The sequence below is a fragment of the Hylaeus volcanicus genome, chromosome 4 (assembly GCF_026283585.1).
Source record: "Hylaeus volcanicus isolate JK05 chromosome 4, UHH_iyHylVolc1.0_haploid, whole genome shotgun sequence".
Taxonomy (NCBI): Eukaryota; Metazoa; Arthropoda; class Insecta; order Hymenoptera; family Colletidae; genus Hylaeus; species Hylaeus volcanicus.
This window is the reverse complement of record NC_071979.1, coordinates 2,510,715-2,525,081: the sequence shown is the minus strand read 5'-3', so window position 1 is coordinate 2,525,081 and position 14,367 is coordinate 2,510,715. Positions and strand designations below refer to the sequence as shown.

The window sequence follows — 14,367 nt, the reverse complement described above, 5'->3', positions numbered from 1 at the left end:
AAATTTCTATTTCAGATTTGAAATCAGCCCCCCACAAAACACTTATACAGGGTGTCCCAAAAGTCAGGGAGGAGCTGGAAATGGGGGGTAGCTGAGACGATTCTGAACAACAATTTCCTTTGCAAAAATGTCGGATGGGGCTTCGTTAAGGAGATATTAAACGAAAACCTCGACCAATCAGAGCGCGCGTAGACCGTTCGAGCGGCCGCGGTAGCGAAGGCTACGCGCTGATGGCCGCGCTTGTACGCGAACAAGTGACTCGACGTGCATCGAAGGACATTGACGCTGCCGCCTAGCGCGTAGCCTTCGCTACCGCGGCCGCTCGAACGGTCTACGCGCGCTCTGATTGGTCGAGGTTTTCGTTTAATATCTCCTTAACGAAGCCCCATCCGACATTTTTGCAAAGGAAATTGTTGTTCAGAATCGTCTCAGCTGCCCCACCATTTCCGGCTCCTCCCCGACTTTTAAGACACCCTGTATACCACGTTTCATAAAAATCAAATCACTTTTCGCATTTTTATCCGCCATATTGGATTTACTATTTTGAATTTCTAAATTTTGATTTCAAATTTGGAATCAGCCCTCCCAAGAATCCTTATATATCAAGTTTCATCAAAATCAAATCACTTTTCGCATTTTGGTCCTCCATATTGGATTTGCTATTTTGAATTTCTAAATTATGATTTCAGATTTTTAATCAGTCTTCCCAAAAACCCTTATATATCAAGTTTCATAAAAATCAAATCACTTTTCACATTTTGATCCGCCATATTGGATTTGCTATTTTGATTTTTACATTTTTACTTCCAATTTGGAATCAGCCCACCAAAAAACCCTTATATATCAAGTTTCATAAAAATCAAATCATTTTTCGCATTTTGGTCCGCCATATTGGTTCCGCCATTTTGAATTTCTAAATTTTGAGTTCGGATTTGGAACCAGCCCGCCAAAAAACCTTTATAATATTAAAATATATACAGTTTGATAAGAAGTGTATGTGGAGTGCCAATTTATTGATTAGAGACCCCACCATGTATTCTCAACCTCAAAACTTGACATTAGAAATTAATTTTGTAAAAAAGTAAGTACGTAATTTTTTAAAAAGTAATTTTGTACCAGTTAGTAAGGTTTGGTCATTATACTGCACTTTTACTTTATTTTCCGTGAATATTACTTGGACATCGTTATTATTACTATTTCTTACAACGTATGAATAAAGTGCAATAAAAAAAGGATACATCGCAAGATACTGTAAAACTAAGAACACGAGACAAAGTAAAGATTCATCCAAGAGTGAAAGTTTTCATTATTGGACATTCCAAATATCAATATCCAGCAGTTCCAGCAAAGAAACGGCTAAAATTACAAACAATCGGTTCTTTCAGGGGTTTTCATCAAACACTTGAATTTCGTCCGTCTTTGCAGACGATAATGGCTTCCTCTCAACTGATTGCTCGGAACAAAGGGTTCGTTTCGAGGGACAATCGATAACGCGCGAAATTCGTCGTTCTGGTCAAAGAGCATTTTCTGCATCAGATTACGCCAAGGTACCACATAGTGCACTTAACGTCAATAAAGCGGTCTACTGCTAGCGCCTATGCGCGCTATTGTGATGTGGTGCAGCTATGGTAGCCATATAATCAGAACTTTGATATAGAATCAATATTTAGACGAACAACGGCGAATTGTTCAAATTGTCGATTGAATTTTCAAGTTGGTATCTGACGCTTTGCCGGAAGGTTTTCGATATCAGGTTGCACGCCACTAAGATGTATTATTAGGGGAAAGTGTTGCACCGGAAACTTATTTTGTAAACAAGCTGGCAAGTTTGAAATAAATATACTTTAATGTGAACTTGAGCAGCTTTTGGTATAATTAATTGGTTTAATTACAATTGTAATATATAATTATTTGTAATTGTTAGAATTATAATTATAATATATGTATACGTATTATAATACGTATAAAATGCTTAACCTCTTGCCCCCTGGCCACATATGCAGATGTTTAGTTTTTTTATAATTATAATTATTGTCAATAATAAAAAGAACAAAAATTTGATAATAACTTATTCACTACAGAATCCCTCAATAAGAAAAGTAAAAATTGTATGGTTTGGCTACACTGATAATGTTATTTCCGATGTAGAACAATAGTTGTATATGCCAGTATATATACCAAGTTTCATGAAAATCTAATAATTTTTTAATATACACGTCGGCCATATTGAATCCTCCATTTTGAATTTTGCAATTCTGATATCAGATTCGTAATTTGCGGCCTAAATAACTCAAAAATACCAAGTTTCATGAAAATTTAACAATTATTTTAATATACATGTCGGCCATATTAGATCCGCCATTTTCAATTTTGTAATTCTGATATCGAATTCGTAATTTGCAACGTGAGTAACTCATAAATACCAAGTTTCATGAATATCACATAAATGTATAATATATCAGTCGGCCATGTTGGATCCACCATTTTGAATTTTTGAAATTCTGATATCAAATTCATAACTTGCAACGTGAATAACTCAAACACCAAGTTTCATGAATATCACATAAATGTATAATATATCAATCGGCCATGTTGGATCCACCATTTTGAATTTTTGAAATTCTGATATCAACTTCGTTATTTGCAAGCCAAATAGCTCGTAAATACCAAGTTTCATGAATATTCAATAAATGTATAACATACAAGTCGGCCATATTAGATCCGCCATTTTGAATTTTGTAATTCTGATATCAAATTCACAATTTGGGATCTAAATAACTCATGGATACCGTTATACAAATGTAAGTGTCTATATTTCATTTTGGTTAGCTTTTCGGAAAATTTTCACCACTGAATCTCTCCCATTTCTGTGATACATTTCCGTTTCAAATTTCGTGACGATTTTCTCATTATACCTCCCAAAAGAAACAGTAATTTATTCATCTAGTCTTCGTTCGAAATATCCACCTAGACAGGAACTTTTTCATCTCTGCCATTGATCGTTTTCTTCTCTGAATGCAACCTCTTTGAATCCCCTCCCATCTCCCATCAGTTCTCGCTTCGCGAAGATTCGATCTTATCCACTTTAATTTTAATAGAACTCCGATTCCGCAAAATTTTCCAAAGGACCTCGTTAAATGGATGTTTCACCGATTTCCCGAGTAGTTCTTGTTGCTGACGTTGAGTGCACTATACGGAAACTGGTTTCGTTCGATCCGGTAAAATGCTTGTCACTTCGGTTACGACTTTTCTTTCTGTCGATAATAATAGAACATTGGATCTTTCAACAAGAAAAGAATGTCACAACGAAGACGTCATTCGCTTCAATAATGTTAAGAGATTCAGATTCAGATTCAAGTCAGAGATGTGCAATATTCTATTCCGATAATGATAACAACAATAACGACTATAATAATAATAATAATAAAATAATAATAATAATACAGTAAAACTCCATTTATATGAGTCCATCGATAAGCAAAGAATTCATGTAACCAAGTGTGTTCATTAGAATCCACTTACACTGTGTATCAAAGTTATACGAACACTTGGATTTTTGAGATTTTAATGTTTTAAAATAGTTTTCCATAAACACCAATTATACTACGATATTCAACGCCGCAAAATACCACTGGCAACATATTATATTTCAACATGGAAACAATTAACGTTACTATAGCTACAAGTCGATTTGTATATCCTATACAAAATACAGGGTGTCCCAAAAATGTTGGAGGTCATTGAACGGGGTGGTTCGGGGGATGATTTGAAGCAACTTTTTCCTTAACGAAAATGTTGTCCGAGGCTTCGTTAAGGAGATATTAAGAGAAAACACTGACCAATCAGAGCGCGAGTATGCCGGTGGGCGCCGCCGCTTAGCGCGCAGCCACGCCTACCGCGGGGGGATCCACCGGCATACTCACGCTCTGATTGGTCGGGGTTTTCCGTTAATATCTCCTTAACGGAGTCTCGGACAACATTTTCGCTAAGGAAAAAGTTGCTTCAAATCATCCCCCGAACCACCCCGTTCAATGACCTCCAACATTTTTGGGAAACCCTGTATAATACATACAAGGTGTCCTACTTTAACTTGTACACCACAATAACTCGAAAATATGGTGTTTTAGCAAAGAATGTTTCAACACAATTTTGACAGACCTTCTATGTCACCGATGTACAGGGTGTCTCAAAAATATTAGAGTTTCTTGAAAGAGGTGGTTCGGAGGGTGATGGAACCTCACCTTTGGAACTAATGTATTTAATTTCTCAGTGAAAATCCCTGTCACTCATATGTGGGTGACGTGGTGGTCAACGTGTTAATTGTTCTTCATTTGAATTTATTGAATTTATATGTCCAACAATATGAAACTGTAGTTCTATAATTATATTGAAATAACATTAAGTTCAATTATTTGAATTTATTAAATTTAAACATATCACTTACATTTAAGATTATCGAATCGCATTGGATCATATGTATTAGATCGTATTTGTATTTTTAATTTTTACTTGAATTAATTAATTATACATATTAATTGTTCTTCATTTAAATTTATTGAATTTATGTGCCGATAAATATGCACTGTAGTGCTATAATTATATTGAAATAATATTAAGTTCAATTATTTAAACTTATTAAATTTAAACATATCACTTATATTTAAGGTTATCGAGTCCCATTGACAATCACATGCATTAAATCATATTTATATTTTTAACTTTTATTTTAATTATTATAATTAATTATACATATTAATTGTTCTCCATTTGAATTTATTAAATTTAGACTCCCTTTTGGCTTTAGTATGATACGCTGAAATACCTTGCATTTCATCTGCATTCACTTGCCTACATATTTTCGTTTCCCTTTACCCGATACGATTAGCATTGTGTCAAAGGGACCATGTGAAAGCTACATATCAGAACTACTCTTTGATGTTGTCCTCTAAGGAAAAACGTTTTGTATGCTTTTCTTATCTTCGCTAGCATATTGAAAATGCTCAAAACACGGAACAACCAAAGGCAGCATATTTTATAAAAGACTCGACACAAAAGGCAATCTCGTTTTCAAAGGGAAATGTTTTGTATACAATTTCAAGACTACTCAAAACAAATTCACGTAGCAAAGTAAGTTTGACAATTGGCTATTTTAAAAAAAGGTTGAAGCTCGGCCGGAAATGTTGTTCAAATGATTTTGATAGCGAACTAAATTTTGTTGTTGCAATGAAACCATTTTAAAAATGGAAAAATCTCCTTAAAAAAAAAAACCGTGAGTTTTCACGTGATTATGAATGTAATTATAAAATGTTCAAGAGAAGAGATACGAAATAAATTTAATTATTATAGAAATTGTGTGTGCTATTCTTCAAAATAATTTTTATAAAACAATCATTTCCTTTTCGAAAATTCAAAGTTTTTCCGTTGTTAATATGGTCAATATGATGAAGAAGAATTTTTGAGAAACTATAATAATGCCATAACGAGTGACTCGTTAATCAAATACAATATAAAAAAAGTTATTAAGAAGAATTTAGTGAGATGTGTTGCTATTATTTTTGATTGAAAAACAAACCTTTTGACGAACCTTTATTTTTTTTCAAATATATTTTTTTTTATTTTTTACAGTATTTCTACTTTCATAAATAACTTTAGCTTCAATCTTTAACATTAACAATTCTACTTTTATAAGTAAGTACAACTTCTACATTTCTGTCTTTGTAAATAAGTTTAACTCATCTAATACGTTAAAAAAAATAATATAAGAATATTGAATTTGTTTGAAAACTAACCAAGTTGAACTTCCACTGAAAAAAATAGACGAGACTAGACACGAGAAGCTGATAAGTGAATATAATTAAAAAGGAAAAATGAAACCGTCAGTGAAAGTAAATGCCGGCGCAAAGATAAAAATAGGTGTGAAAATAAATTACGTAAAATGAGTAACAAGATAAGTATAATAATGGATAGCGCGAAGATACACTAACATGGTAAAAGAAATAAGATCTATTAATAGTTGTGCACGTGTGCTCAAGAATATAGACCTCGTCGAATTTTTAATACACAGGGTGTCTCAATTAAGGTGACAAAGAAGTGGAAATTGTAATTTATCTAGTAATTTAATTGCGATATATTAAATTTTATTTAATTCCGTGAATATTATTATTATACTACAGCAAAATTAGCGATGCACATAGAGAAGAGCTTAAATGCTATTTTTCTCATAAATGTTTAAAGATGAAATGAAATAGTAGAAGAAAAGAGCTAAAAACAGATTCTAAAACTAATATTATTTATTTAATTAGTTATTTAATTAATTAGTAAATATATTTTACTCTCGATTATGTTTCATATTTCTATCAACAGATTCATAACACTATTTTACAAATAATAAATTCATAATTTACGTAATTACGTTCACTCTGAATATTCATTCCATATCTACTAAATATTGATTACTCTATAATCATTTATTAATAATTAATGCTATTCGCGAGATCAAATTTAATGCAATTACATAAATTAATAATTTAACATTTGTCATTGTACTTACACACGAGTTTGACCTATATATAATGATATATACAGGATGTCCCAAAAATTCTGGAGATCCTTGAAAGGGGTGATTCAGGGCGTGATTTGAAACAATTTTTTCCTTAGCGAAAATGTTGTCCGAGGCTTCGTTTAGGAGATATTAAGAGAAAACGCCGACCAATCAAAACGCGAGTATGCGGGTGGGCGCGACCGCCTAGCGCGCAGCCACGCCTACCGCATGCGATCTGCCGGCATCCTCGCGCTCTGATTGGCCGAGCTTTATCTATTAATATCTCCTTAACGAAGCCTCGGACAACATTTTCGCTAAGGAAAAAGTTGCTTCAAATCATCCCCCGAACCACCTCGTTTAATGACCTCCAACATTTTTGGGAAACCCTGTATAATACATACAAGGTGTCCTACTTTAACTTGTACAACATAATAACTCGAAAATATTGTATTTTAGCAAAATATGTTTAAACACAATTTTGACAAACCTTCTATATCACCGATATACAGGGTGTCTCAAAAATATTAGAGTTCCTTGAGAGGGGTGGTTCGGGGGGTGATTTGAAACAACGTTTTTCTTACCGAAAATATTGTTTCAAATCACCCTCCGAACCACCCTTTTTCAAGAAACTCCAACATTTTTGGGACACCCTGTATAATGTTTGATATATACAATGTGGATTATTTGTAATCAATCATAATTATGTATTTTACAAAAATAACTGAATTAAAATTACTCATTTAGCGCTATTTTGTGCCATTTTTTATTTGTACATTTTTTTAACGTTCAATGTTATAAATATAAACAGCAAATTACAGATGTAATTAAAAAAAAACCTTCAGTACACGAAAATATTATGTATGAACTCAAGTTTTTATTTAAATATCCTTGCATTATTTTGCAGATTATTCTTCCAGTTGAAACCAATTACTAAGTTTGTAATTGTCAAAAAGTTTGTATTAAAGAGCAGCGTTAGAATCTTTTATTCTAATTTAATTCATTTATGTTTTCAAGTAACAATGGCTGAAATTGTTATCTAGATAAAAGTTTCGACTAAGGAATAAAAAATAGAGGACTCTTTACCCGTTACTCATTGATAAAAATTACATTTTGATTATAAGATAAAACATTTCGAGAAATAATAAATGTAACTATTCATTATCTAAACGAATAAAATTGTTACTATTTCTGTTTTCAAATAAATTTCTATTAATTTAATTGTATTATGAACACATACCAACATTTATTAACTACATTGTCTTCTAATGCAAGGTAATGGATTCATTTTATTTTATGTTTAACTAATTAAAAATGTTAAGAGTAGCGGATAATATAACATAAAATTTTCCACGTGGTTTTTGTTTATCCTTCCACATGATTATATAATCATATACAATCCTAATCTTTACGTCGATTTTCGTCGTTACAGATCGCGTTAATTTAATAACATAGAATAATAAAAAATACTATATTCGAGAAAATAATTTTTCTTATTTAAATTAAATTTGCTTCGATAACCAAAAAAGGCTATCTAAAAGCGAAGGATCTAATGTTATACCTGAGCAAATGAAAAATTACTTTCTTATATGTAAGATCGAACGGGAAATAATTTTGAAAATGAAAATGTTCCAAGAGTGGCATTTAATACAACTAATCCATCGTCAACAGCGTTCCACGTTTATTTAAAGTTGTTCAAATATTTTCTGAGATTTACATACATCCTCGATGCGATTAGCCGACGACGGAAACGAAGAAACGGTGAAACAGGACGACACGTAAAAACGGTTATCGTATTTAAATCGTAAATAGTGTTAGGGCAAGCGGGAAGGAGGGAAAAATGATGTAAAAACAGCCGATCAATTCACCTGGAAGAAGAATCAACGCGCCACCTGTCAATCGGTAAGCGATAGTAATTAGATTTCGTAATTCGACGCGTCAAGGAACAATCACCGCGTCGGTAATATTTCCAATTATCTTCTTCCTATCGATCGGTAAGGACGAGTCAAAATGGCGGTCGGAGTGGGGGTATGTTTATCGAGCCACGGGCTCTCAAAAAAGACCAATCCTAATTTTCTCAAAATAACTACAACACACCCAGCATCCTCGAAAAAGTTCAAGGAAATACGATGGTTATCGAGAGCCGAGCGAAAATAAACGTTAACGGGAAAAATCATGAATGAAATGATTCACGCGGGCCGAATGAAGAATGTAAAAAAACGGATGAAAAGGCGCTTACCGGTCTGTCGCCTTGACTGAGACGAGAAACACCAACCCTCAGCACGGGCGCCGCACCACTGTGCTGACTCTGACACCGAGGCCCGAGCGTGGCTCGAGTGAAGCGATAGGTCGACGCGCATGCGCACACGCACGTTCACCTGGGAACAAGTTCGTAAAGCACCATCTGGTGGGGGGTTGTTCAAGCAGAAACCTTACCGTGAGGTAAAGCATTGAGCTCTATCCTAACTGGAGTGTGAACAACTGTAGGAAGAAGTAGAGGCGACGGAGGTCCGAGAGAAATGCAAAACGGATGGTTCCGGTATTATCCTATAGCAAATTTATTTGAAGAGGGGGAACAAACGTATGCCGTAACATAACCTATCCGAGCATCGCTGAGCATTGTCGAGTGAGTTACTTTCAGATTTTTTTCCGCATAAAATTGGATAAATACAATATAAATTGAATTGTGACAAATAATAAAATTTAGCTCTATACCAAATTGTATATATTTGTATGATAAATTATGGTATGTAAATTATGTATACTATTTCATTATTATGTCATTATTATTAATGTTTCTATCGTTTTATATATAAATAAAAAGGAAATAAAGTTTAAATCTGTACATAATTAATCTGTAAATAATTCTTAGAATGCCGCGAAATTCAAACAAAGAGGAGTCTGTTCTCCCTCCACACATTAATTTGCTATAGGATAGTACCAACGGAACCACTCATCTTGCATCTCTCTCGCAGTTCACACTCCAGTTAGGATAGAGCTCAATGGGTAAGGTAAATTAAAGGTGCGCAGGAGCCAGACCCAAACTCCGAGTTGACTTCAGCGACAGTTGCGTAAAAAGTAGGAAACTCCGGGACAAGGACAGAGAGGGCGATACAACAATTGCAGGAAAGACGAGGAAAGGGCGATTTTTCAGGATATTGAAGCAAAGAAGCAATATTTTCTAATAATTCTGATTTTAATATATTCGTTACACTTTGGCGGGTGCGACTCCAAGGCCTGATTTTGCAATTTCGGCCTTAAAACTTTATAAACAATAAAAGTACGTTTGCTATCTTTATTTTATTGTTTATAAAATCAGATTCATATTCAGTGACCACAAAACCCATATTGTACCAATTTTTACCCAAAACTCACCAATTTCTAATATACATGTCGGTCATAGTGAATCCGCCATTTTGAATTTCGAAATTCTAATGTCAGATTCATATTCAGCGACCACAAAACCCATATTGTACCAATTTTTACGCAAAACTCAACAATTTCTAATATACATGTCGGCCATATTGAATCCGCCATTTTGAATTTCGAAATTTTTATATCAGATTCATAATCAGCGACCACAAAACCAATAATGTACTAATTTTTACGCAAATCTAATAAATTTCTTATTTAAAGAAACACGAGGACTCGTGTAAACGGGTGTTTTGAAATTTTGGGTACTCAAGTCGCAATTTGAGAAGGAAAACATACAAAATTATTGGTGCGAATAGAAATATATTTTTGTACTGTTGAACAGTGTAATCAGTCCGTCAGGACTCACACTGTAATAAAGAATCAAATCAAAATACACTCAGGGCAGACGCAAGGCAGGTTCCAATCTCTCGTCGGGCGGCGTGTACCACCGGCGGTACACACTCAGGGCCGACGCAAGGCAGGTTCAGCGCGTTCGCCAGAACCGGGCCCCGCGTCTCAAGAGGCCCCGCAGTCAACGAAAATTACCCAATCAAAAGGCATCGAATTTGATTAACTTCTTACAGAATGATGATACCATCAACAGATGCAAGACATTTTTTTAGTAGCGATGATTCAGTTTAAAAAAGGAGTGACAAAAATCGTCAAAGTATTATTATTTAATATTCATCTTATAAAAAATATATAATATGTAACGGCATTTGTGAATAAATAATTCCTCGTTGTAAAATTTAAGCGTAGGATTTGAATGTGGATTCAGGCCCCGCAGAAGGACACACCGGCCCTGTATACGCTTGAATGTTCTATCAGACAGCGAAAAAAACCAACTGGAAACAATTACTATATGGTTGAAAACTGCAATAATGGAAATTTAAATATATTTATAAAAAAAAAAGTAGTAGATTTATTTTATCTGAATATTATAAATATAACTAAAAATAATATTATAAACATAAACTACAAAAATTCGATACTAAAAACATTACGATTCAATATTACAAACTAAACATAATATTATAAACGTAAGTAAAAATTCGGTTCTAAAGATAATAATTGAATATTATAATCCTAACTTATCGTGTACCTTAACTATGTAATTCTTTAAAACACTCAAAACAGAGTGGTGGCTGCCCCTCGCAACCATTGCAATAAGTCGACACCTTCTTTGCAGTCCTTGTGGCACAAACTCTACCCTTGTTCTCAGATAACCGTTTGTAACATTGCTTACATCTTTTTCTTGACTTGCTCGAAGGCTCTTTATATTGTTCCAAAAAATGTAATTCTTTATTTGGAATTGCTGGTGTTTCAATTTTCATTTTTTTAACGTCGTGATCATTGGGCAACAACTGATAAATAATTCGTTCCCTAAATTTTAAAATATTAATATAGTTGGTACCCCATTTTTTATTTATATACCACGCATTTATTAGGCACGTCCCGCATATTAATTCTATTATAATTTTTTGGTACCACTTAACTCTTTTCCACAAACAAGTATAGTAAGTCAACAGTTGTTTAGACAAATCACCCTCCGTTTTTTCGTTATTACAAACAAAAGTTTTCTCTACGATATTTCTAATTTTCTGCAATCGGTCTTCTATTTGAGCTGTTGAGTCATCCGAAAAATGTAAATATCTCAATATGGATAGAAAACGATCACGCAGCATGCTCCTTTTTATGCACGTGTTCATATACATGGCCCTTTTACACCAGTATAGCCTGAGTTTTGGTAGTTGCACAACACCCATGATTAGCAATATACCAACAAATGTATTTATCTCGTCTCTTGTAACAGGTTTCCAGTTCTTTCTCCTGTTCGATACAGAATTCATACATTGTTCGGCATATTTATTCGTTTCTTCGACCATTATTTCTGCTATATAGTCAGTGAAGAATATTTTGAATACAGCTAAAGGATTATTGCAATCAACGTTTTCGATTAGAAGTTTCTCTTCTTCCAAATATAGATTTGGTGTTGAATTCCGTTGAATGCTGTTGAACGGTGCATACTGAATGCTGTTGAATATCGATTCCTCGTCTGATGATGAATGAGAGTCAGAATCGTCTTTCTCCGTGTTGGATTCATACTCTTCGTTAGCTAGTGGATCTTTAGCTAGTGGATCATTCCACGCAGGAAGAAAATTCTTGTCTGAAGATATTGAGTTTACCCTTACCCTAGCTAGTGGATCAATAGCTAGTGGATCATTAGGTATTGGATCAGTAGCTAGTGGATCAGTAGCTAGTGGATCAGTAGCTAGTGGATCATCCTCGTCTGAAGGTGTTGACTTTACCCTAGCTCTTTTCTTTCTTTTACTTTTCTTTATTGATTCGCCAGATGGACTACTTGTTTCCATATCCATTATTATCTATTTTTTTATATGGGGTGAACATTAGAAAGAAAAAGTGCCAACCATCGTTCTAGTTACGTTTACTGTAAAAATATTTGGTTATGGTGCATAAACGAGTTTTGTATACGTTTCAACACGAAGTTGCAACAGCAAATAGGTTATCGAAGAAGAGCAAAGAAGAGCATAGTGGAGGTCGAAAAATGTCACTTTATGAATATATATAATATAATAATTCAATAAGTAACTGAAAACTCACGAAATACACTATGTTTTGACATTCTAACAATGTTTCTGGCTATACTTCGCGCAGATAGTTTTGAACAATAATAATAGCCGACTGTAAACGCTAGAGTCAATACACTCACGCAGTCAAGTACAAGCCTTATATTTGTAGGGATACTACTAGTTGGAACAAATAACAAAGTTTATTTACTAACAACAAAGCAATAACAAATAAAGGTTTCCTGCACTTTCAAAATACAGGGTCAATATATCAAAGTAGATAGTAGCTGAAATTGAGATGGACAAAATCCTACGACTATAGCCGATGACTATCGTATACAGGGTGTCTCAAAAATGTTGTAACACCTTGAAAGGGGTGGTTTGGGAGGTGATTTGAAATAACTTTTTCCTTAGCGAAAATATTGTCTGAGGCTTCGTTGAGGAAATATTAACGGAAAACACTAACCGGCCATATTGGATTCGCCATTTTGAATTTTGCAATTCTGATATCAGATTCAAAGTTTGCTGCTCAAAGAAGTCATAAATACCAAGTTTCATGCACGAACATTATAAAAACACGTAAAGAAAAAAATGTAGCACTGATTTTTAAACACCTGTAAAATCCATGATTTTTGAAATTTTGAAAAGTCCTTTTGAGATACGTTCTAGTATCACTAAAGACTGCAACATACACAAATTTGAACAAAATCAGAGTAACTGGTTCATTTAGTGTCCGATTTTACCTGGAATGGCCCTGTTTCCAATATTTCAATATTAGAAAATGATAAAATGAAATAATCTTACGTTAAAATTTAAAATTATTCATGTTTATACGTTTCGTATAAAAAATCGAAAAGAAAAATCCGAAGAACATCTTCTAATGAGAGTACCTCCTTATTATTACCAACACAGTTAATTACACATTACATTCTTTAAATCTTATAGCATAAAACTTTTGTAGGAACATCTAAAAGGCACAATATATACTGATATCGCATACTATTTCATCAGTAAGTAATTTTTTTGTAAGATCTGAAACAAAATGATTATATAGTTCTATGCGATTTTTAATGAAACATTCTATGCATCATGTATGTATGTACAGAATGCTTTATATGCAGTTGCATGTTCAGAAAGTTAAAATAGTTGTGTGAAAAATAAGATGGTATTTGATATTTTCCTATAATCATTGTTTAAAAGATTCATGTATTAACACTAAACCTACTACAACCATTCAAATGATCATTTTCAAACTTCTGTATAGATCTTATATGAAAAATATGAATTATATATACAATTGTTTTGTGCATTATACAATGTAATACCATGTGAAAGTTTTTCTGCAATCATTTGAAAAAGTATACATACAATGAAACAGTACAAGTGCACAAGACGTACAAATGAAACGTGGGTAAGTTTAGTGTTAACGATAATTAATAGTTTTATTATACCATGCTGCTTCCTAGACAATGCTTTCTATTTCTACTTCTCTAATAATCCTGCGATTACAGTTTCGATGATTATGGAAAAGCAGAAAAATAAAAATTATTAAGATAAACTACCATCTTTCTTTTAAATTACTACAGAGGGTAAGGTCATAATAGGAGAATCATAATACAAATATATAAGTTTTTTCCTGTAAAATTTAATGACTTATATTTTAAAAGGATCGGGTTGAGAAACAATCAAGCTCATCTTATTTTGGGCGTCACAATTTCTTCTTTCCTGGATACATCATATCTGATGAAATACTTTGCATGTGTATATACTGCTTTACATTACAGAGCTGATACGTCTAATTTGCGATTACAGTAGAATCTCCGTTAC

At 33.4% G+C, this 14,367-nt stretch overlaps 2 protein-coding genes across 5 annotated transcripts in view; both read right to left on the bottom strand.

Moving 5' to 3' along the window:
* The window catches only part of LOC128874819 (protein qui-1), a 42,711-nt gene extending 33,800 nt beyond the window's left edge, over positions 1-8,911 (bottom strand). For all 3 annotated transcript variants that reach the window (XR_008456699.1, XM_054119910.1, XM_054119911.1), the window contains exon 1: positions 8,778-8,911. The gene's annotated coding sequence lies outside the window, so the exon portion shown is untranslated. The remainder of the gene's footprint in view (positions 1-8,777) is intronic.
* Positions 8,912-10,253: 1,342 nt separating this feature from the next.
* LOC128874798 (uncharacterized) lies at positions 10,254-13,043 on the bottom strand. 2 transcript variants are annotated; one of them, XM_054119862.1, is made up of 2 exons: positions 11,055-13,043; positions 10,254-10,825 (listed from the first exon to the last, which is right to left on the bottom strand). In XM_054119862.1, the coding sequence occupies exon 1, from the start codon at positions 12,328-12,330 to the stop codon at positions 11,056-11,058; it is 1,275 nt and encodes a 424-aa protein (XP_053975837.1). In that variant the 5' UTR covers positions 12,331-13,043; the 3' UTR covers positions 10,254-10,825; position 11,055. The 2 variants fall into 2 exon arrangements, with proteins under 2 accessions (XP_053975837.1, XP_053975838.1); XM_054119863.1 differs by having other exon boundaries at positions 10,254-10,797.
* Positions 13,044-14,367: the final 1,324 nt, after the last annotated feature.

Bases quoted from the DNA above. Each gene is read 5' to 3' on its own strand.
- LOC128874798 (XM_054119862.1), bottom strand. From the start codon at position 12,330: ATGGATATGGAAACAAGTAGTCCATCTGGCGAATCAATAAAGAAAAGT.